This window comes from Lontra canadensis, unplaced genomic scaffold, assembly GCF_010015895.1.
Source record: "Lontra canadensis isolate GAN:19392208 unplaced genomic scaffold, GSC_riverotter_1.0 scaffold59, whole genome shotgun sequence".
NCBI classification, from domain to species: domain Eukaryota; kingdom Metazoa; phylum Chordata; class Mammalia; order Carnivora; family Mustelidae; genus Lontra; species Lontra canadensis.
Genome location: NW_022631053.1, coordinates 10,317,187 through 10,339,866, shown reverse-complemented (window position 1 = coordinate 10,339,866; position 22,680 = coordinate 10,317,187). Strand labels below are relative to the sequence as shown.

At 37.6% G+C, this 22,680-nt stretch overlaps 1 protein-coding gene across 1 annotated transcript in view; it reads right to left on the bottom strand.

Annotated features, from left to right (window-relative positions):
- Positions 1-22,680, bottom strand: part of ADAMTS20 (ADAM metallopeptidase with thrombospondin type 1 motif 20) — a 190,081-nt gene that overhangs the window by 85,575 nt on the left and 81,826 nt on the right. The window contains exons 12-22 of the mRNA XM_032876992.1: positions 17,598-17,743; positions 16,224-16,405; positions 15,990-16,126; positions 13,608-13,725; positions 11,009-11,104; positions 9,867-10,033; positions 9,586-9,715; positions 3,160-3,286; positions 1,392-1,602; positions 1,093-1,257; positions 442-606 (exon numbers count right to left, since the gene is read on the bottom strand). Coding sequence (XP_032732883.1) covers positions 442-606; positions 1,093-1,257; positions 1,392-1,602; positions 3,160-3,286; positions 9,586-9,715; positions 9,867-10,033; positions 11,009-11,104; positions 13,608-13,725; positions 15,990-16,126; positions 16,224-16,405; positions 17,598-17,743 — 1,644 coding nt within the window. The remainder of the gene's footprint in view (positions 1-441; positions 607-1,092; positions 1,258-1,391; positions 1,603-3,159; positions 3,287-9,585; positions 9,716-9,866; positions 10,034-11,008; positions 11,105-13,607; positions 13,726-15,989; positions 16,127-16,223; positions 16,406-17,597; positions 17,744-22,680) is intronic.

The following is a 22,680-nucleotide window of genomic DNA, read 5'->3' as shown; positions in this document are numbered from 1 at the left end:
GGGACAAGGTTTCCCATCCACAGGAGCAACATCCATGGGTTAACATGCTGCCCATCTTCCTACAGCTTGACCACTGTTCATCCTACAAATTCCTAGCTGCCTGGTTGGTGAAACTTCTAAACAATGCCTACTCTAAATGCAATAAAGCTTATTTAGACAAAGATCATGAAAACATTTATAGCTTAAACAAAGCTGAAGAATAAATACGCAGCATTTTGGTTAACACGTGAGTTCAAAAGCAAAGTTGAACTATTTACCACAGCAAAATTAGCTGCACTGGTAAAATTTCACAGATCAGAGTTTACTTTTCAAGAATTTCCCCCCCCCCCCAAAAAACCAACCCAAATTTAGCTGGCTCCATTAAGAGAGTGAACACACTGCAATTCTGGTGCTGTTCGATAGAGATGAATTAAATCAGGAAAACCATTTTCATATACTCACAGAACCCCATGGTCCTACTTGCCAGGAAGCACATGCATGAAGCTCACACGGTCTCAGAGACTCAGGTTTGGTACTGGGATTACAGAGACCATGACTCAAGTGGTCTTCATTCAGCTGACACCACACTTGCCGCTGTTTTGTTCCTTTTCCACATGTAACAAGACACTGAAAGAACACAGCTGATCATTATTTTCAATATTAGTCAATATAAATGCCTAAAAAAAAGACACAGTGATCAAGTCACACATTAAAATAAACATGAAATGGAAGACCATTCCTAACATCATTTTCCCTTCAGTCCTTCAGAGATATTCACCAGGTAAAATCAGCCACCCCCAATTTGCTGCCCAAATCCCAGTGTAGCATCCATTTGTCCTATAAACAAAGGTACAAAACTAACCTTAAGTATGTATCACAGGCTACTGTGGACACGGGGACTTTATGAAAATGGTTAGTGATTAAACACCAATGTTATTGTTAGCCAGACAGCATAAACAATTGAAGAACAAACCGTTAATTTGTTATTGCCTTGATAATACAGTTATTTTATAAAGCAAGAACAAATTACTTTAGACTTCTTTAAAGCCTTAAGTTGCAAAGCTTTCCTATGAAATACTGTAACAGTTCTTAGCCTCATCTGTTCAATGTTACCTCACTCCACTCACTAGTAGCCCAACTGGGACAGGAAAATTCATTGCAACTCTCAGTTGTGACCCGCGGAAGCTCTTGGCATTCTCTGTTAGCAAGACGGTGGCCAAAATTATTTATACAGTAAGATTCTCGAGACCGTTCCCCTCCTCCACAACTCCTGGAACACTGAAATGATGAAAACAAAAACCAGTGGTGACAAATTAAAAAAAAAAAATAAGATTTTAACAAGAATATAGAGTAACAATTATTTAACAAAAAGGGGGGGGCAACTTTTCTTAAGCAATACTGGTTATCTGTACCTGGGACCATTCTGAATAATGCCACCTTGTTAAGACACAGTCACCATGGCAGGACTCTCGTGTGGCAGGTTTAAGTTGGTCACCACAATAGCGATCATCTACTGGAACAGTCTGTCCTTTATGAATGGAATACTGCATGCAGTGGACATCCAAGGACCTATATCCTTGACCACAATGGGATGAACATTCACTTTTGCCAATGATGTGCCACCTAGAAAAAAAAAGATGCTATTACACTTAGGGATACCAACTCATGCGATTTAAAAAAAAAAAAAAAAAAAAAAGGATTCAGAGAAATTCATGTATATGATTTAATTTTGAAAATTCTGTTAGAATTCATTGACAAGCCACTTGAAAATACTTGATGTATCATCCGATAAAAAATTCTGACATAAGCCCAAACTTTCATTTTTATAGATGAGAAAATGATGCCCAGAGTTGTGTGTCCACATGATATAATGCTTGACTTCTGTTAGAAATCGTTTTCCCCCCAAAATAAAATTCAACTTGTTCTCCGAATATATAAAAATGGAGGTGGTCTGGTTAAAGCCAGAGATGGGAAGGCAGCACTATACCTCACGTCTTCACTCTGGCATCTGGTGGTGTTTTTGGAGGTATCCAAGGAACCCGAAGCTTTCCCAAAAGCCTTTAAAAACAACTGGTTTAGATCAAGATTACCTAAGTACTCAGAGGCAGATTTAAGACTGAATATATCTGAATCACAATCAGGTAGTGTCTCTCTCTATACAACCACACTAAAGTATTTCATGATCAGGAAATATCTGGGAATCTGACTGTATCAGTAAGACCAAGTTTTAAAAGTTGGCAAATTAGGTTTTTGTAAAGCATATCACATTTTTTTCTTGTAATCTATTTTTAGACATCTTTTCAGAGAAAACTTTTTTTTTTTCTGCAAGTAAAAATCTGCTAGTTTTAGCCAAATTATCCCAATTGTAGTGTAGCAATCTATTAGACAACACAAGTGCAACAGTATAACAGAGCATAGAATTCAAAGTTCGTTTCGATTTCAATTCCCAACAGCATCTGGAGGATTTTACTGTGCTTCACTCCACAGCAATAAGTGGATGTGACTTATTCAAGCAGCTCTTCCACTATGCCTTCAAACAACAACATAAAAATATAAAAATGATCTTCCCTGCTGAATGAGAGGTTCTGGCCATCCCTGAATGTTAATGATCACTCGCTAGAGAAGGTTGTTCTTAGCTTTGCTCTACGACCAATTCCCGCCCCCGACACGACCCCCACCAAAAGACAGGAAATTTAAAAGCGATAGTTCCCTGCACCAGAATCTAGGATGTTTCTTAATGTAATGGACAAAATATGGATAAGATTGAGAAGCCAATCTACTGATTCTTTAATCCTCAAACTTCAAAAATTTATTGGTTCACAAGTTCAAAGGGAATTACACAATTATTCTACAAAATTTACTGTTTCAAGATCTTTAAACCATGGATTTTAAGATTAGAGTTTGCCCATATATTTTACAGATTTGTTTCCTTTCTTACACAAAATTTTGAGGCCTATATACTGGTATTCATTAAATACTATAAAAAAAAATTTAAGTCAGTTGCCAAGTTTCACAATAAATTAGTGAGCCTGAAATTTTATGCTGGCAGGGACACAGGACAGACATTAATTACATGTCCAATCTGAGTAGGACTAGATGCTTTTTATCTTATCTCACTTACTGATTTTGACCTGGTTACATTATACTTACACTGGTTACATGATAACGTTTTTCTTTTACCTTAGTTCACAGTCTGTATTGCACTTTTCAGTCACAAACAATGGAAGTGGTAGGTGGTCACATCTTTGATCAGACACTATCATGTGATCACTCTTCCGAATGCAGGTAATTTTTCTTCTGTGAAGACCTTGGCCAAAGTCAAATGAAAATTAAAAGAAGGTTCTTTAAGTAGATGTTCTAGAATTATTTAATTCTGCTAATAGCCTAAGGATTCAGCTAAGAAAGTAAAAACATTCCAACACAGGATACGGGATACCACTAGCATATTCATTTAGTCAGGAATGACTGTCTGGAATAAGCAAGAGGCATCCTGAAAGACTGAGGAGTCTGCTTAGTAAAGAGACTTAGGGAGGGCAGGCCGGATAGCGAATAGAAAGAAATTCATGAGAGCTGCCTGGAGTAGTCAGTGGAGAACTGAGTGGTCAGGGTTGGCACTGATGCTATGTAGTACATTATTTGTTCCTTGTTACTTGCTTCCCTTTTCCCCATGATAGGAGTGCATCTCCCCACTTGCTACAATGTTACTATAACTTCCCCTGAAGGGAATATACTTCCCTGTTCTTTGACTTTGGCTTATGCCAACCAACTGCAAAAGGGTGTGCCTCTTTCCACATCTAAGCAGAAGCCCTAAAAGCCACTATAAACTTCTGTCCCCCTCACCTTCCCTTTCCCTCATCTCTAAAACAGCCTTTCCCAGAAGAGGTTGATCTTTTAGCCTGGAATCATGAATGGAAAAGACCCAGAGTAAAAAGATAATTGGTGGTCAGGTTTGAGGGGCAGGGCGGGGAAGGGATTTTTTAGGGCAATGAAAGTATTCTGCTTGATACTGTAATAGTGGATACGCGCAATTACATATTTGTCAAAATCCACAGGATGTGTAACACGAATGGTGAATCCTAAGGTAAACTATGGACTGTAGTTAATAATGCAACAAATGCAACAAATGTGCCTCACTCATTCAAGATGTTAAAAGGGAAACAGGAGGGGAGGGTGAAGGAGAGAATCTGTGAATTTTCTCTACCTTCTGCTCAGTTTTTCTATAAACCCAAAACTACTCTAAAAAATACTCTTAAATTTTTTTTAAATGACATGGATGCAGATACCAAGCTGAGAACAGTCATAGCCAATTAGCAGCTAAAACATAGTAGGACCAGGAAATAAACCTTTGTCTTTCAAAGCCATTGAGATTTCCTGGTTGGCTGTATGCAGCATAACCACAGGGAAAGTAAAACTAAGAAGTGATTATAATGGGCCAGAGCAGACAGAACTTTCTACTTTCTGCAATGAGGAGACAGGAAAAAAGTTTAAGCAGTCAGTGACATGATCAAGTTTCTGTTTCATCAAAGTTCAACTGTATACTTTCAGTTAGCTAAACAAGAACGTGCATGTTTACCTTTGCTCCTTCTAAATATCATCTGAAAAAAACATAAGGGATTTTGAAAAGGAATAAACCTAAAAGAACAAAAAGAATAAAAAGGAAATGCAGTAGCAAGAAAAGGAAATTTTGAATATGAAAAGTGGATAGAAATAGCTAACAGAGCCAAGGAAGCTGAAACATAAGCCTGCGGAGGAAACAAGTGAATAATAAACCATTCATGCCAAAGAACCCAAGAAAATCCCAGGGTTGAAAACACCAGGTTCAATGAAGAGATGACTGTGCAAAAGGTAGGCCTGAAAAAATGGATAATGGATTGAAAGGTGTTTAAGAATAATTAGACTTTTACCTTTCTAGTTGAGAACAGCACTATCCAATAGAATGTGAGCCATGTACATAATTTCACATTTTCTAGTAGTCATGTTAATAAACATAGGTGAAGTATTTCATTTAACCTCAAGTATCATTTTAACCTATCAATATAAAATTTTTTTTTTCATACCAAGTTCTCAAAATCCATTGTACATTTCACATTTATACCACATTTCAATGGGCTAGCTATATTTGCTAGCAGCTACTATATTGGGCAGCAAAACTCTAGAGAAACTAAACTTGAGGGCACAGACACAGCTCAGGGAAGTTGGGGAAGCATGGTTCAAAAAATAGGAGAATTAAGAAAAATTCTCCATACTGAATGATGAGAACCAGGCCTACTGGACTCTCTTTCCACTTCCCTCTGGCTCCTGGTTTTTATGGTTCCCAAGTCTCCCTGATGACCATTAGAAGATGAGAAGATTCCTCTCTTGAGAGGCTCTTTAAACCCCAAAAGATCAACTGACAATGACATGCGGGGCTTCTCCTCCAATGATACATGAAAGGGCTACTGAATGATCCAATTACTCTTTTTTTTTTTTTTTTTTTAAGATTTTATTTATTTATTTGATAGACAGAGATCACAAGTAGGCAGAGAGGCAGGCAGGGAGAGAAGAGAAAGCAGGCTCCCCGCGGAGCAGAGACCCCGATGTGGGGCTCAATCCCAGGACCCTGGGATCATGACCTGAGCTGAAGGCAGAGGCTTTAACCCACTGAACCACCCAGGCACCCCCAATTACTCTTTAATGGGGTCCTACCTGACTTGTCTGACCAACACAGAACTTTCAATCAGCATTTTAGGCTTAAATATAAACAAACAGCCAAGGATCAGCAGACATTTCAGGAACTTCACTAACACAACACGAGACCAAAATAAAAACAAAACAGAACTAAAATGAAGCAGATTATATCAGAAGAAAATTTAAAGACTATGATTAATACTGTCATAGACACAGATATTACACATCTATGAAACAAAAGCAAGATGCCTGGAGTAAAAATGTTAATGTAAAGTCAGAAATTAGCAAATAGCGATCAGTCCAGGAGGCTGAATGCCTAAAACATACAAATTTCAGAAAGATGTAAGAGAAAGTTCAATGTGAGGAAATTACTAAAGAAATCATATAGTGAAATTTCTCAAGTCAAAGAATCTGTTTCCAAATTTGAATGGCGTCCTAATGACCTAGGAAAATATATGAAAGACACACCAATATCAGGGCAAATTGTCCTGAAGTTTCACACCACTAGAATTAAAGACAGGAGCTACAAAATTTCCACGATGGAAAGTGTCACGTGGAAACACAGGAAACCAGAAAACAAGACTTTCAACCCTCTACAGCATAATAATCTAACTTAGAATTTATTACAAACTACTGATCAAATGTGAGAATAGAATAATGCCATTTTCGGATACGATAGGTCTCAAAAAACTACTTTTCTTTCTCAGGCATATCCTGAGGGATATAGTCCACCAGTTGGGGAAATAAAAAGAGGAATTCATGGGATTTAAAAAACAGGGAACCCAATACAGAAGAGATTCCCCAGAACAATAATGAAGGGGAAGTTCAAGATGACAGTCATGTAAAAGGACTAAAAGCAACAAAACCAAACTAGAGCAAGAGAAAAGAGGGTCATATTAACAGTAGACTGATTAGAAAGTAAAGGAAAACTGAAACCAATAGATAATGTGCTTGAAAATATTATGATAAAATTTATAGTTCTCACAAAGTTGAGGAACTCATGGGGCACCTAGGTGGCTCAGTCTGTTAAGCATCTGCCTTTGGCTTAGGTCATGATCCCAGGGTGCAGGGAGCCTGTCCCTCCCTCTCTCTCCCTGCTTGTGCTCTCTGTTGTTATTGCGGTCTCTCCCTCTCTCAAATAAATAAAATCTTAAAAAACAGTAACAACAAAGTTTGGGAACTCATTACATTCAGTACACAGAATAATAAAACTGAGGGAATTGTATTTTTTATTTAATTTTTTTTAGAGAGAGAGAGAACATGTGCATGCACACAGGATGGGGAAGGGTAGAGGGAAATAGAATTTTTAGCTGGCTTCATGCCCAGAGCAGAGCCTGATCAGGAGCTCGATCTCACAACCCATGAGATCATGACCTGTGCTGAAATCAAGATTGGGACACTTAACCAACTGAACCACCCAGGTGCTTCTGAGGGAATTTCCTTCTAGAGCAACTAAAAAGTTACACACAAAGAGGGAGTATACTATGTGGCAACTGACCTAATAGTTTTTTTCCCCTCCAGCCTAGAATTGTTTAAGACATCTCTTCCTGGTTCAGCCTCCCAAACCATCTCATCAGGTCTTATCCAAACTTCTACTTGGATCTTGCTCTTCTTTACTTGGTGTGTTCCCCACATTTTCACATGTTCCTTCACTCACCTGATGTTTGGATTTGTTCCCAGCTCCCCACATCCAATGCCACAGACCCACAGTGTACCCACTCAGGGCTGGAACACTGCTCCCTGCTCCCCAAATCTCTAGGGTCATTCTGCCAAATGAATTTCTCCTCTATTACCAAAGCTTTGTTCCTCCTTCTTCCGGCGTTTATGGGTCAATCTTGCACCACCTAGGGCAGCCTCCCTCCAGAGACACCATCCCAATGAAAACATCTGTTGCCATGCAATCATTCTGAGCACCACTATCCCAACATCGCAGGACCAAGCCTGTGTTGTTTTCTGAATGGGGCACCACAACTTCTTTGTGACCTTGGGGTCAGTTTGTTAGTCTGTCCCTCATATACCCATCATGCATGGTCACTGCCTCTGGCTATCCACCTTACCTCAGCTCATTTCCATTCGGTCCTGAGCCCCCTCTCCTCTGGACCACTGCTCCCTTAATTCCCAAAACTTTTCTCCAGTCCCCCTGAGAACTACTTTCCATTGCACCAAACTTCTGTAGCTTCAGATTCAATCTCTCACAAACTGCTCCAACTTTTCTGTGGTTCTCTCTGTGCAGGCCTGGAGCATTGCACTTACTATCTTGTACAAGAAAATCTATTCCTGCTGGTTTTATCCAGTAGAACTTAAAACCTGAATGCAAAATTGAGGTCTTAATTCAAGACAAAGTAGTCCCTCAAACTTACTGATCTGAAAAGTCTTACACAATTAAATATCCATAATCACAGTTCTTCCAAAGACTCCGGTCTCTTCATTTTCTTTCTCTACTGTAAATGTCCCTGCTTTTCTACTTCCCACTATGCTCCTTTCAATTATTCAGGCTGACAGGACAAATATATTTTCTTGTGGTCACAGAAGGAAAATACAAGAATGAAAGGATGTCAGATACCCCAACACTGAAAGGAAGAGATATGTTACTGGAAAGGTGTATGGAGGGGAGTGGGTGAGAGAACACTTATTTCACTGGGAAACAGTATATCTTAGTACCCCCTCTTCTGTGGTCTCAGTTACCTGCATCAGCCAAGGTCCAGAAAATGATTTACTCCCTAATGTACATCTGAAGGTCAATAGAGCCTACAGGCTATCACTGTCACAAAGCCTACTGAATTCACCACACTTCATCTCACCCTGTGGACATCTTATCAGCTCACATCCTCACTTGAAGGGTGAGGACAGGACAACAAACAGAGAGAGACCACACTCACAGACCTTTTAGTAAGTACAGGTGACCCTTCAACAACATGGGTTTGAACTGTGCAGGTCCACTCACAGATGGTTTTCTGATAAATAAACTACAGTACCATAGATGTATTTTGTCTTCTGATTTTAGTATTTTTGTCCTTGAGCTCGCTTTACTGTAAAATGACAGCACTGAATACATATAACATAGAAAATATGTATTAATTGCTTATTATCGGTAAGGCTTCTAGTGAACAGTAGGCTATTAGTAGTTAAGTTCTTGGGGAATTTAAAGTTTGTGCAATTTTTTTTTAAAGATTTATTTATTTGAGTGAGTGAGTGAGTAAGTGAGAGTGCCTGAGCAGGGGGAGGTGCAGAGAGAGAGTGAGAGCGAGAGAGAAGCAGATTCCCCGCTGAGCAGGGAGCCTGACACGGGGCTCAATCCCAGGACTCCGGGATCATGACCTGAGCCAAACACAGACACTTAACCGACTGAGCCACTCAGCCATCCCCATATGTGAAACTCTTTAACTGCATGGGGTGGTTGGTACTCTTAACTCCTGTATTGTTCAAGAATCAGCTGTATATGGTTATAATTGTTTGATTTTATTATCAGTTATTGTTAATCTCTTCCTGTGCCTAATTTATAATCATAATACACATGTATAGGAAAAAACACAGTACATATGAAGTTCGATAGCATCCACAGCTTCAGACAACTACTGGGGGACTTGGAATATATCCCCTGCCAATAAGACGGGGGATGGGGTGTACAGATTATAAGTAAGAGAAACTTCTTCCAACTGCAAGAAAGAATGAGAAAAAAAAAAGCAGTAACTGAGAATGTTGGAAAGGGGAGAGAATAATGAGATTGTTAAGTATCAGAAACAATGAAAGAGGGGAAAAGTAGAAGAAAAGGGTAGGAAATCTTTGTATATTGGAGTGGTGATGTGTGTGTGTGTATGTGTGTGTGTGTGTGTGTGCAGACAGTTGGGGGACTCCACAGGCATACACCCCCAAAAGTACTCCAAGTTATACCAGCACACAAAGACCAACTTCAGTCTCTTTTACTTAATACCAGTGTACCTTGACACATCTTGGTACAATCTTGCCATGGTCCATATGCATCCCATGTGAATAGGTCGCTCTTCTCTTCCACAGGGATACTGAAGGAATATCGTACATCAGGGTTGTATAAATTACCCACACATAAAACCTCAATAGAAATACACCGGAGCATACAATTAATTCATAGAAAGATATTCTTGAAAGACATCATTTTTATGTATAACAAATGCAAAGCCCTGAACCATCAGTTTACGAATAGGATTAAAACTAGGACTTATTAATGACTCCTGAGAATTTACCTGCAAAACAACTTCTTCTTCCAGCCGATCAGTACTATTAATTCTTTCAACTGAGCTGTTTGAACCACTGTATTCAAAAATAGCTCCTTGTATGTTGATTTCCTTTTTTGACATACTTACAACAAAATTCCCATTCAAAAGAAAATTCCCTTGAGTATCAGATAATGCTGTAAAAGAATAGTACTCGTGAAGTAATAAAACAGTACAATCAACAATACGAAAAGCACTTAAACTTTTAAAATGCAAATCTTTTCTGAAATTAAAGTAAATGTAAATTATTTTTGAGGAAATAAATTGTATTTTACTATAATGTGTGATCTAATCCATATGAAGGGAAACTACAGCATATCACCTAAAGATATTAAATTTACCCTATACTTTTCTGAGAATGTCATCTTTCAAGAGGGCTGCAGCTTCAGGAGGAACAGATAGGAAGAGGAAAAACCTAAGTCACAGACCCAGAAGACACATCAGCTAAATCAGTCCTGGTCATCGATGGTGAGGAAACGACCACCAAACAGACGGCTGCAATATTCCATTTTTGCTTCTCTTGGAAAAAATATACAAAGCTACAAAATTCTAGGGGTCAATATTCTAAGAAGCCATGCAATGACCATTCTAGTCTTCATATAAATGTCTGGATCTTTTTCATGGAGAGACACTCTGTCATTATTGACATACCCTGAATGACTGCTTTCCAGAATTTCCCAGACAGAAGGAAAGGTTTGTAAAGCATTCTTTTCATCTTTGGGCCTACGTGAAGTTCTTTAAGGCTAAACGCTAATTTCTGAAAATAAACATAATGAAGCCTATACCTTAGAAGTCTATAATTAATTTTAGATAAAAAGAAAAGAATTTTATTCTAAATATGCACGCGTTAACTGAATATAATCTTTGGTTATTTAAAACACTCTTACGAGGAAAAACCAAATTTTCAGAATTTTGTTTAGTATTTTTAAAAGAAGATCCAGCATATAACTCAAGAGGAAACATGTACAGGAAGTCAGAGGACTTAAGCTCAGTATGAACTGAACTACATGTTTGTTCAAGGGGCTCTTCTTGCCTTCTAAGAATTTACATCAACCACAGACCTCCATGAAATTGCTCGAATCACATACTGGTCGTTTACTAGAAATGTTTACCAAGGTAATTGTCATCTTCTGGTTTTCCAGAATAGCTGTGCTGAAGAATATCAATGTTTGTTGCTCCTGGGGGAATCTTGACAACAACATTATAACCTGCAATATAATTTTATACATATTAACTTTCATAAGCTGATGGCCCAGAGGCTGTTATGGCTGAATGACTGAAAACACTGCACAGCACAGACTTAATTTCATTTTATCTTTGAAAAATGATAGCGTTCACTCTTTTTGCATCAATGAATTACACAATTACTAAGGATTGAAGGAAAAATCGTTGTCTTAAAATACACAGTTTGGGGGCTCCTGGGTGGCTCAGCGGGTTAAAGCCTCTGCCTTCAGCTCAGGTCATGATCCCAGGGTCCTGGGATAGAGCCCCACATCGGGCTCTCTGCACAGCGGGGAGCCTGCTTCCTCCTCTCTCTCTGCCTGCCTCTCTGCCTACTTGTGATCTCTGTCTGCCAAATAAATAAAAACTGAAATCCTTAAAAAAAAAAAAAAAAAAAGAAATACACAGTTTGGGATCCTTAAAGTACAACCATTTTTTCTTCTAAAATTCTAGAACAGAACTGTGACAGAGTGAATATTATAGTTCCCAAGATGTTTAGAACACATTCATTTTGTAAATTTTACACTAATACTTTTAGATTGTATACTTCCCACTGGGGGAAAAAAGAGAGGATTTCAAATATTATTCACCAATCCTGAAGATATCAAAATAGTTGGTCATTGTGCTATGTTTACACAGAGAGTCAGTGAACAGCAAAATAATGAAAGTAACATTTTTTTAAGCTTTTAATTTCCAGGGAAGCAGGATTCCTATAGCTATCCCAAAATTTTACATTATTTTCAAAAGTCTACTAACAAATTGTCATGAGAAAAGTTAAGCATTTATGGGAAGGAAATGAAAACAATATTTCTATTTTATGAGACCAAATTCAACAACACTTGCGGTGCTCAGAAGATGAGGAAATACTTCATATTTTAAAAAAAAAGAACGTTTTCCCTACACTACACTCATTGCATAGTTTTCCAAATACTCTGATTTTTCAAGTCCACAATTTTGGTCTAGTGAGTATTCTAAGTTGTTCCCTTTCCTTATTAGTTTTTCCTTCTATTTAATACATGAGCAAAAGGAGATGCATGAGTTTTTCTTGTACACTAACTTTGATAAATATGGAATGAAATTAGAAGGAAGTTATAAAAAAGATTAAATTTGTAGCTTTGATGTGAGATTACCTTGTATGTTTTTAGAGTGATTTATATCCATTTAAGGCATCAACATTTTGAATATAAAGTGATACATGGTCTGCTGATTCTGACTACACTATATGCATATTGGTTTTAAGTCATCAGTCTACAAGAATTTTATAATTTTTTTCACAATAAAATATTCCTACTATGTCCTATTTATGTCCTCTCACTTAAGGTTTTTGAAGAAAGCAATTCCTAGACATTACAAATGTAAAAGACAAAGGCTACCACTAGGGGGCAGAAATGTGACAAATGCTACATACAAATGAGTTCAGTATCTTTTCCATTTGCAAACTGATTAATTCATACTACAATTTTGGCAAGGTTATATGTTTGATCCTAACTTGGCACATGTGGCTTCAAATAGAAAAAAAAATGTTTTTCAGTGACTAGAGCCCAAACTTTGATACATATGCCACTGGTTTTAACAAGGGATCAAATGTGTGTGGCTCCCATGAAATAATGAATCCTAACTATAAAAATAATGTCATGGCTAGCAGCTAAGATTCATAAGCATCACCAGAGTATAAGATGTATTATACTTTTGATACAGATTAAAATATAAATTCTGTGTTTTAAATTATACAGCTTTAAAGGAAGCAATTCACACTAACTTAACTGTGTTCAAACTAAAAAATACATTTTTCCTTTTGCAAGGAAACTTCTAAAGGACTACATTTGTTACCATACAAAGCATAAGGTTTTCCTAGAAAATTTTCAGAAAATATCCACTATGTTCTCATAAAATTTTTAAAGAAAAATGAAATCATGGCCAAATATCAGTTATATATATAATCCAGATACTTCCTGAAAAACCAAACAGAGTAATCCCAAATCAACACTTAAATTAATGGTTTCTTCACCTTTAATCATTTTTAATATATCAATAAGAAACACAGCAGATAAGACAACTTATAGAAAAAAGTGGTTTAAGTGATGAAAAGTAATTGAAAGCAAGTTTCCTGAAAAAATTATAAGCATTATATTTCAGATTACAGGAACATCAATAAAGACACTATTAATTGGGGGGCTATTCAAACATCATTATTAAATAGCACTGGATTTACTCTAATAAACGCACCTACTGTATTTTCAAGAATCAGATTTGCCTTGAGCAGATGAACTCATTAATTCAAGGATACATCTTGTATGATTTTTTTATATTTAGGAATACAAAATATTTTGTTTTTTATATTTATGATTTTTATATGTAGGAAAGTTTTACTAATCATTTTGAACTAAGGGTACAGAGAAGGCAAAGCAATAAACCATTATTATGCCTTCATTATATACTCCATCATGATATCAAAAAGAAGGGAAAATTGAAAACAAATACACAGCTTACCATAATGAGCACTATTGAAGACACCTGCCATTGTCCTGCATGAAGAATTATCCCCACCACACACTCCACATTTGTCTCTCTTTGCCTTAGAGTTTAACACATGATCACAGCCAGCTTGCTTCAAAATAACAATGATGATAATCAGTATTATAAAAGTGACTAATTATAAGTATGATGCTTTGACAAACTTTTCACAAATATTCTTTCGATTAATGGGAGCTTTGGTACAACAGGGTTTTTCAGAATATCTACTGGTTTTGTTGTACATGAACATTTTCACACACCTTCTCATCACATGGCTGAAAAAGTGTTCTGCGAAGGGTTATCCACATACCCTCCTGTATCAAAACCACATGGGATGGCATTTAAGAAGGCAGATTCCCAGATTTTCTGAATTAAAAATCCTTAGAGGAAAAACTAGGAATCTGGGACAACTGGGAGGCTCAGGCAGTTAAGCGTCTGCCTTCGGCTCAGGTCATGATCCCGGAGTCCTGGGATCGAGCCCCAGTTCAGCTCCCTGCTCAGTGGGGAGTCTGCTTCTCCCGCTCCTCCCCTGCTCTCTCACTTGTGTTCTTTCTCAAAGAAAATCTTTCAAAAAAAACAAAAAGCTAGGAATCTGCTTTGTAACAAACATGGACAACAATTCCTATGTCCACGGTCTATTTAAGCCATTCTTTAAAGAATTGTAATTCAAAGAGACAAAAAGTATGATTAGGTAAGTAACACATTTAAAATAACTTCCAAAAGATGTCTTTCATGATTTTGTAACTCATGATCTTAGAACTCTGGGAATAAACGGAGTCCCTTTGAAAATTTATTTCTCCAAAACTAATAAACAGCCTAGTAAGTTGTGTTTATGTTAAGAATGAATAATTGGATAAAGGCTGACAGGGAACTGTTTGGTTCAGGGGTTTAAAAAAACAAGTGCAGTTCTCCATGCAGATATACTGCAGTAACTCTTAGTTCTTTAGAATACTTCTCTAAAGTTTCATGATCAGGCGAGAAACTTTCAGAAGCCTCATTCTTTTATACACAAGGCAAATGTTTCCAAAATGAATTTTAAGCAGATGTTTTCCAAAAGTAATAGGCATCTATAAGTTCAGATAATCATTGTTTTTCATTGTGTAGGATTCTGTGCTGTGAATTTAGATGAAACTTAGTCTCTGGTTCCCTTTGAATACCTCATTGACCTTTGAATGCAAAGCATTTCATCACCAGATAGCTGCTTGGTTAAGAGAAAATTGGTACCTTAACCCAAGAAATTAGTTCATAATATTACATTCATATTCTTTATACAGATTTCATTATCCTAGTTCTCAAACTCACCATAGTTAAGAACACCTTCTGCAGTGTGTGTGCTTTAATTCCAGGTATCATCCGCTTCTCACCTAGAATCTGAAGTGGCTGACCTATCTCTTGATTCTCTCCTAATCCAGTATATTCTGAAGATTCTAACATGCAGATCAAATCACATCTCTCACTCAACTCCAAATCCTTCCAAGGACCTCCAGGACTTCAGAAAAAAGGTGCATTTAACAACTAGTCCCTATGTCCAACCAGTCCATGAGCATTTTCTGAACCATTTACACACTTCCCCACAGAACACTCCTTCCTCACTATCCCTATGCCACCTTGCTGATGACCTCATAGCCCTGCATTTGAATTGTTCATGTGTCTATCTCCCCTACAAATCTGTGACCACCTTGGAGTTTTTGCCTCTGCTGCAGCCTTTCATCCAGGAGACTGGAACAGTAGCCAACATTTCAGTAGGTGCTCAGTGAAGGTCTGAATATGCTCAGGAAGTAAAAGACAAGAATGAAAAGAGGGAGGAAGGAGGGGTGCCTGGGTGGCACAGTCAGTTAAGCACCTGACTCTTGGTTTCAGCTCAGGTCATGATCTCAGGTCATGAGATGGAGCCCAACATCAGATTCCACATGGCATTTGCTTAGGTTTCTCTCTTCCTCTCTCTACCCCCTCTCAAATAAATAGATGTTATTTTAAAAAAGAGAGAGGGAGAAAGAAAGAAAGAAAAGAGGAAAGGGGTAATATCATCACTAACCAACAGGGAGAGGTCACCAGGGAAGGCCATATTTGAAGTAGCCAAAGGACTTTACAACTGTGTGTCCTAATATTTTCTTTATAAGAAGGTGATTCTCTGTATGCAAAACAAAATCAAGAAATTTATTTTATGTTTCATGAGTCACTCTTGATGACAGAGAGCTGCCTAGTAACAAGGTCTCCTGACCATATTCCTACCGAAAGGGTGACAGCCCCCAAGGGTGCCGCACTGGAATTCACAGGCACGGATTCTGAGGTAACAGAAGTAATACGTGGTTAGAGAAAGAATATTCTGACAGTCACGTTAAATGCAAGTTGACTTACCCTACAGAGTCCTTGAACACAGATGTCATTAGTTTCGGTCCCACAAGGAGTACCATCAGCAACCCTATCCTTCAACTGGTAGAAGTTAGTGGTTCCGGCAACCCGACAATAGAGTTTACAGCGATCTTTTATGGCAACTGTAAGAAAAGGTTCAATTTGGGGTGTACAGTAAGACAGCTGTGTGTTCCTAGGTCTCAAGAAATTTTTCCATCAAAAAATATTCTAACTACTTACTCCCACTGTATTTTGGAAGCCACCTCACATTAGGGGAAAGACCATTGATGTTGAAATGTTTACCATCAAAATCAGAGCACTGCTTCTCTCGAAAGTCTTGCTTGCCTTTTGGACATGAATCAGTGTTACATGATCGAAATTTCATCCTGCGGCCCACACAGTACTTTCCTCCGTTTCTTGGCCTAGTCAAATTCATTACATTTTAAAGCACATCAGTACAATATTCTTTCTGCTGTTTACTTCTAAAACTGTTCCATTCTGTCCCAGGATCCGGAAAACCACCTATGTCCCATTGATACTTTTTGTTTAACAGAAGTATGTTACATGGTTCTTAAGCAATTTAATGGCTAATAAACTGTAAAAATACTCAATTTAATAATAATAAAAAATGTAATAATAAACTGTAAAAATACTGTGGCCTGGAGGGCAGCAATGATAACTTATTCATGACTTGGTTAACTCACAGGGAACTAGTGATGGGATTTTGTTTCAAAATGTCAAATTAGGGTTTGTTCATTTGGGGAGGTTAAAAAAAAACCAAAAACCTAGTGAACCACAGATGATGAAGACGATACCATGTTAAAGAAATATAAAGGCATCTTTGTTGTATATACACCACTTATCAGTCACTTCAAAGACTTTCATGGTATTAATTTCTATCCACCCATCTCTTTATTTCAACTTATGCTGGAAAATAAAAACTCTTCTGGTTGGTATTTTTTAAATATAAAGACTTCAAGCATAATTTAGATGATCTGAAATTCAAATGAACTGTATCATTTCAGAGTGTGTCCTGTCTGGGCATTAAAAATTCTTTATGGCCTACCAATTTATATATCATAACAATAGACACATGTCGAAAGCTTATGGAATCCTACATTCTTTGTGCTTCAGTACTTAGTCAAGTTAAACACACTGATGCATCTAGAACATGAGGAGCAGAGAAAGAAACAATGACATGTCAAATTACATAAAACAGTAAAAAATGGGTAATGAAAATGTGTTTTTTATGCACAAGAGCCAAGACACATTTAACAGAGCCAGGAATTCCAATGGAAACACAGTAAATGCAAAAATGCCATCACAATACTGTCATCTTTACAACTCTTTCTCAAATTTACACTAAATCAGATTTAAAAAAAAAAAGAAAATGATCCTATCTTAATTCAGATTCTAAAGATGAAGCTAGCTAATATTTTTTTTTTCAAGGATTGAATCTACTGAGATAAGGTAACATGGCTTAACGAATTCCAGAAGTTTTGTAAGTCTTAGAAACTTACAGACTGACCTCCAGTTTAGAAGTGAATGAAACTGATGTTTACTTTCTGGTGCCTTGAGATAATCTTAATTTACAGTGACATAAAAAAGACATACTCGGGGCGATTACAGAGCCTGGTTGTGCTCTTGATTCCACCTCCACATGTTCTTGAACAAGAGCTGTATGGTCCCCATGGTCCCCATTCACCATCTACAGGACGTGTTTCCATTTCTTTGTTGACGCACAGCCCATGGTGGCAATGCTTTAAAAACAAAAACAAAAACATAAAATGATTCGTACGTACCCAGTTAGAATATCGGTAATTAGAATAGCATAAATATCCATAAAGAAAATGTACACAACTGAAAGCACAATATTAACCCAGAAATGTGATTCCTTTTGACCCTCTTATAAATATTTTCTGAATATTTGCTAAGTAACTGTAAAAAGATTTGTAGAATCAAGAAAGAACAGGAAATCTCCTTGCCTTTGAGATTTTGAGTCCCATTGGCAGAGGGAAGACGTGCTGTATGAGGAAAGTGTAGTAAAATGAAAATTTAAGTGAATAAATAATACAATATACATCTGTGATTCTGGTTTGCTATCCAAAGATATAGATCACTCTCCCACTCTTTTAGCTAACTTTTTATTTCATCTCATCCAAATTCTCAATGATCACTTTCATATATCCATATCAAGAAAATGGAAATGTACAAAAGAATCTGCTCACAATCTCCTGGTACTCCTGCTGTTTCCCCAACTAACAGCACCTGTGCTCAGTACTCAGCCATCCCACCTGTTAGGATTCATGAAAAGTCAAGGATCCTAGGGAAAGTCAATCCCTCTACCTGTGCACATAATCCCAACCCTCTCTGCTCAACACAGCACTATAACAATTCTCCGATCTTTCCTACATCATCACTGTTTCAGTCTCTGCTAGATCAAAACTAACGAGCAGTGGTCCATGCACTGTTGCCCGTCATTGCAAGGAGTATAGATGCTGAAAGTTAGCACTTAGAAATGTTCATAGGATTTGACAGTAATTCCATGTTTATCAAAATTAATGTATTTTTTAAAAGATTTAGTTATTTATTTGACAGAGAGAGAGAGAGATCACAGAGAGGCAGGCAGAGAGACAGGGGGAGGCAGGCTCCCCGCCCAGCAGAGAGCCCGATGCGGGGCTTGATCCCAAGCCCCTGAGATCACGACCTGAGCAGAAGGCAGAGGCCCAACCCACTGAGCCACCCACACGCCCCTATCAAAATTAATTTAAAAGTTGGCTTATATTTGTTCTCATGGTGACAAAATACACAACATAAAATGTACCATCTTAACTGTTTTTAAGTGTACTGTTCAGTGGCATTAAAATGAATTCACACATTGTTGTCCAACCATCACCACTATCCACACACATAACTTTTCATCTTCTCCAACTGAAACTCTATACCCTTGAAACAAGTCCCCATTCTCTCCTCCCCTCGCCCCCAGCCCCTGGCAACCACCATTCTACTTTCTGTTTGTATGCATTAGACTACTCTAAATATCTAATTAAAATCATGCATCATATGGGGCACCTGTGTGACTCAGTTGTTAAGTGTCTGCCTTCGGCTCAGGTCATAATCCCAGGGTCCTGGGACCAAGCCCAGCATCGGACTCTCTGCTCGGCAGAGAGCCTGCTTCTTCCTCTGCCACGCTTGTGTTCCCTTTTTGCTGTGTCTCTCTCTGTCAAATAAATATATAAAATCTTAAAAAAAAAAATAAAATCATGTATCATTTGTCTTTTGGGGGCTTATTTCCCTTAGCATACAGCATACTGTACTCAAAGTTCATTTATGTTGTAGCATATGTCAGAATTCCCTTCTTTTTAAGGCTGAATAATATTCCATTGTATGTGTAGATCACGTTTTGTTTATTCATCCATCACGGATGGCCACTTGGGTGTCTCCCACCGCCTGGCTACTGTGAGTAATGAGGATATGAACAGGAGTGCGCAGAGATCTCTTCAAGACTCTGTTTTCTGTTCTTTGGGATATACAGCCAAACGTGGTACTGCTGGATCAGATAATTCTATTTTTAATTTAAAGATCTGCCACACTGTTTTCCATAGAAAAATTTGGCTTACATTTTGAATATCTTTTTTCATTTTGTTTTTCTAGTCATTATTGACATTTTATAAAGGTATCGGTTTAAATTATTAGAGATTTGAAAAAAAGACTGGTCCTTTACTAGAGATAATTTGAGAAGTACTCCACTAGATCATTCTCAATATACAAACATACTTATTTCCCCTCTTTATTTTTAAAATATTTATTTAGAGAGAGAGCATATGCACAAACACGGGGAGGGGCAGAGGGAGAAAAATCCTCAAGCAGATTCCTCAGTAAGCACAGAAGTAGTGCGGGTTCTATCCCAGGACCCTGAGATCATGACCTGATTTGAAATCAAGAGTAGGATGCTCAACCAACTGAGCCACCTAAGTGCCCCTATCTCCGTTCTTTAAAAACAAAACTCTTAGATCTCGCTTTTCTCTCTAGCTCCTGTCCTGTTTCTCCTTGAAAGAGCTGTCTGTACCCATTGTCTAATGCTCAATATCCATGCTCTCATGGTCCCACCCTCCATCTATCTGCTCTTGCATACATCACCAATGACCAGTTCTTAGTCTTCTTCCTTGATTTAGCAGTATCATTCTTCCCCCAACTCCTTGGTTTCTAGGGCTCCAATTAATGCTAGAACGTCCTAGCCTCAGATCATGGTCCTTTATTCTTCCCTATCAACAATCACTCCCAGCCCAAGTCCCTTTCCTGAGTTCCAGACTCATACACAAGCTGCTTATGCATCTTCATATGTCTAACAAACATTGTCTAACAAACATTATGGACATTAATACCAAAAACCAAATTCCTGACCCCTCAAAATCCTGCTGAGTTGATTTGATTAAGCTAAAAACAGTCATCCTACCTCTAACGGTTCACATTTAATATGTTAGTAAGTGATCTAGTTCATTCAAAAACAAACCGACTGACTTTCCCAACTCCGGTGTAAGCCATCATCTTCTCTCATCTCTATCACTGCCATACCTCTCTAAGTAGATCTGCTTCCAACTTGCCCCCTATAGTTTAGTCTCAACAGTTATCAGAACTTTTATTTCAACTTTTATTTAAAAAATTAACTCATTAGGTGACTCGTCTGCTCAAGTCCTTCAATTATTTCACTTTGAATAAATGCAAAGTTCTCACACTGGCTCACAACGCCCTACATGATACTCCTTCACTTACTTCCTACACATCTCTTTTCATCCCAGCCACAATGTCTTTCCTTGCTCTTCCTTGAACACTCCACCAGTACCCCAGGATTTAGGAGCTTACGTTGTGCCTGTGCCTGGAGCTCACTCCATAATATCCTCCTTAGCTACTCCCTCATTTTCTTTACGACAGCTCATTAGGCAACTTCCAGTAAGATCTACTTTGACCACTATGTTTTAAATTGCAATCTGCCCTCTCCTACCACAAAACTTCCTTTTCTTGTTCTATTTTTCTTGTTCATGGCACTTATCAGTAGTATTATATTGTTTATAATACTGTAGTCTCCCCCTAAAATGTAAGCTCCATGAAGGCAGGATTTTTTCTCTTTTGTTCACTGATATATCCTCATCACTTAGAATAGTGTCTGACATATAGTGGGCCATTGATAAGTGTTTGTTGAATGAATGAATCCAAAATAAATAAATTAAAAATAAATTAAAAATAAAACCAAGTTTATTAGCAGAAAAAATGCTTTGTGCCCTCCATTAGAACAAATCATTCAAAATGAGAAAGTCATATTAAAAGTGAAAAGAAAAATCTCAGAATAGAATGTACTATGTGCATGTAAGTTCTGGGGGCACCTCCAGAAACATTTCAAATAATCCCTGAGTACAATTTCTGATAAATCCACAAATGAAAAGGATATAATGTTATATTGTTCACCATGTACTAAATTAAGTCAGTGTCAGGTAAATCTCATCGTATTTTCATGCAAATGGATTTACTACCACTTTCAAGTATTTAAAAGATAGTCTTACCCATAACACAGTCACAAAATAAAGGGACTAAAAGAGTGTTAAGGCAAAAGAAAAAAATAGGAATTTATTTAAAATTTCTCTTGAATAAAAGGCCCATTGAATACTGAAAATGGCTAATGCATAGGAGCTCACTATTTTCAATTGTAATATATTTTATTTAACTCAGTACATCTATTATTTCAACATGTAACTAATACAAAAAGCTAATGAAATATTTTATGTCCTTTTCTGGGAGTGCTAAGTCTTCAAAATTCAGGACCTCACTATTTTCAATTAAAAAAAAAATGAATTTATACCTATCATGATCCCCACATGTTTTTACCCCAAATGCCATTTCTGCTTTTAACCTACACAGGCTTTAAAGAAGGTCCCAGTATCTCAACACATTTACCTTGAATTCCAACAAATCCAAGCTCTTTAAACCACCTCACTGGGGAATTATTCAAATGGCTAGTGAGCCAATGAAAAGTTGCCCAAGATTGACAATAATCAGGATAATGCAAACTAAAACCACAACGATATTCCATTTTGCACCTAAAATGGCTATTACTATGTTAAAAGATTAACGATATCAAAAATTGTCAAGAAATGCAGAGCAACTGGAACTTTCATACATTGACTGCGAGATGTATAAAATGATACACATATTAAAGATGAAACTCTAAAATTCAGTTGTAGCTCCCAGCTATGAACAGAAGTCCACTAGAATTCTGGCCCTAAAATAATTTGGGTGCTCAACCATTTCAGAGTACTTCAGCTACAGAAAAAATTGCTGAAGTTCCAAATACAACTTCACTATTCAATTAATTTGTGACGTAAGCTATATTCACAGAAAACACACGCACTTCGATGGAACGCATGAGAGACAAGGGCAGTAGCTGGTACAAATGTTTCAATTAACAGCTGGTGAAGCACAAGGTCAGCTAGGGAACCCAACTCAAGTTTCTACCTGTGAAGCTAACGAAGAAGGCAGCACTAGCCACTCCATTCCCACAAGCCAGGGGCTCCATTTGTGCTGAGGTAGCTGAGAAGGGGCGAACAGACTAAAACTTATTCAGTGCAGACAACACTGGCTACCAAGGCCAAGGGAACTTGTCTTCATCCTGAAGCACCAAGTACAACCTGACTTCATCCTTAAC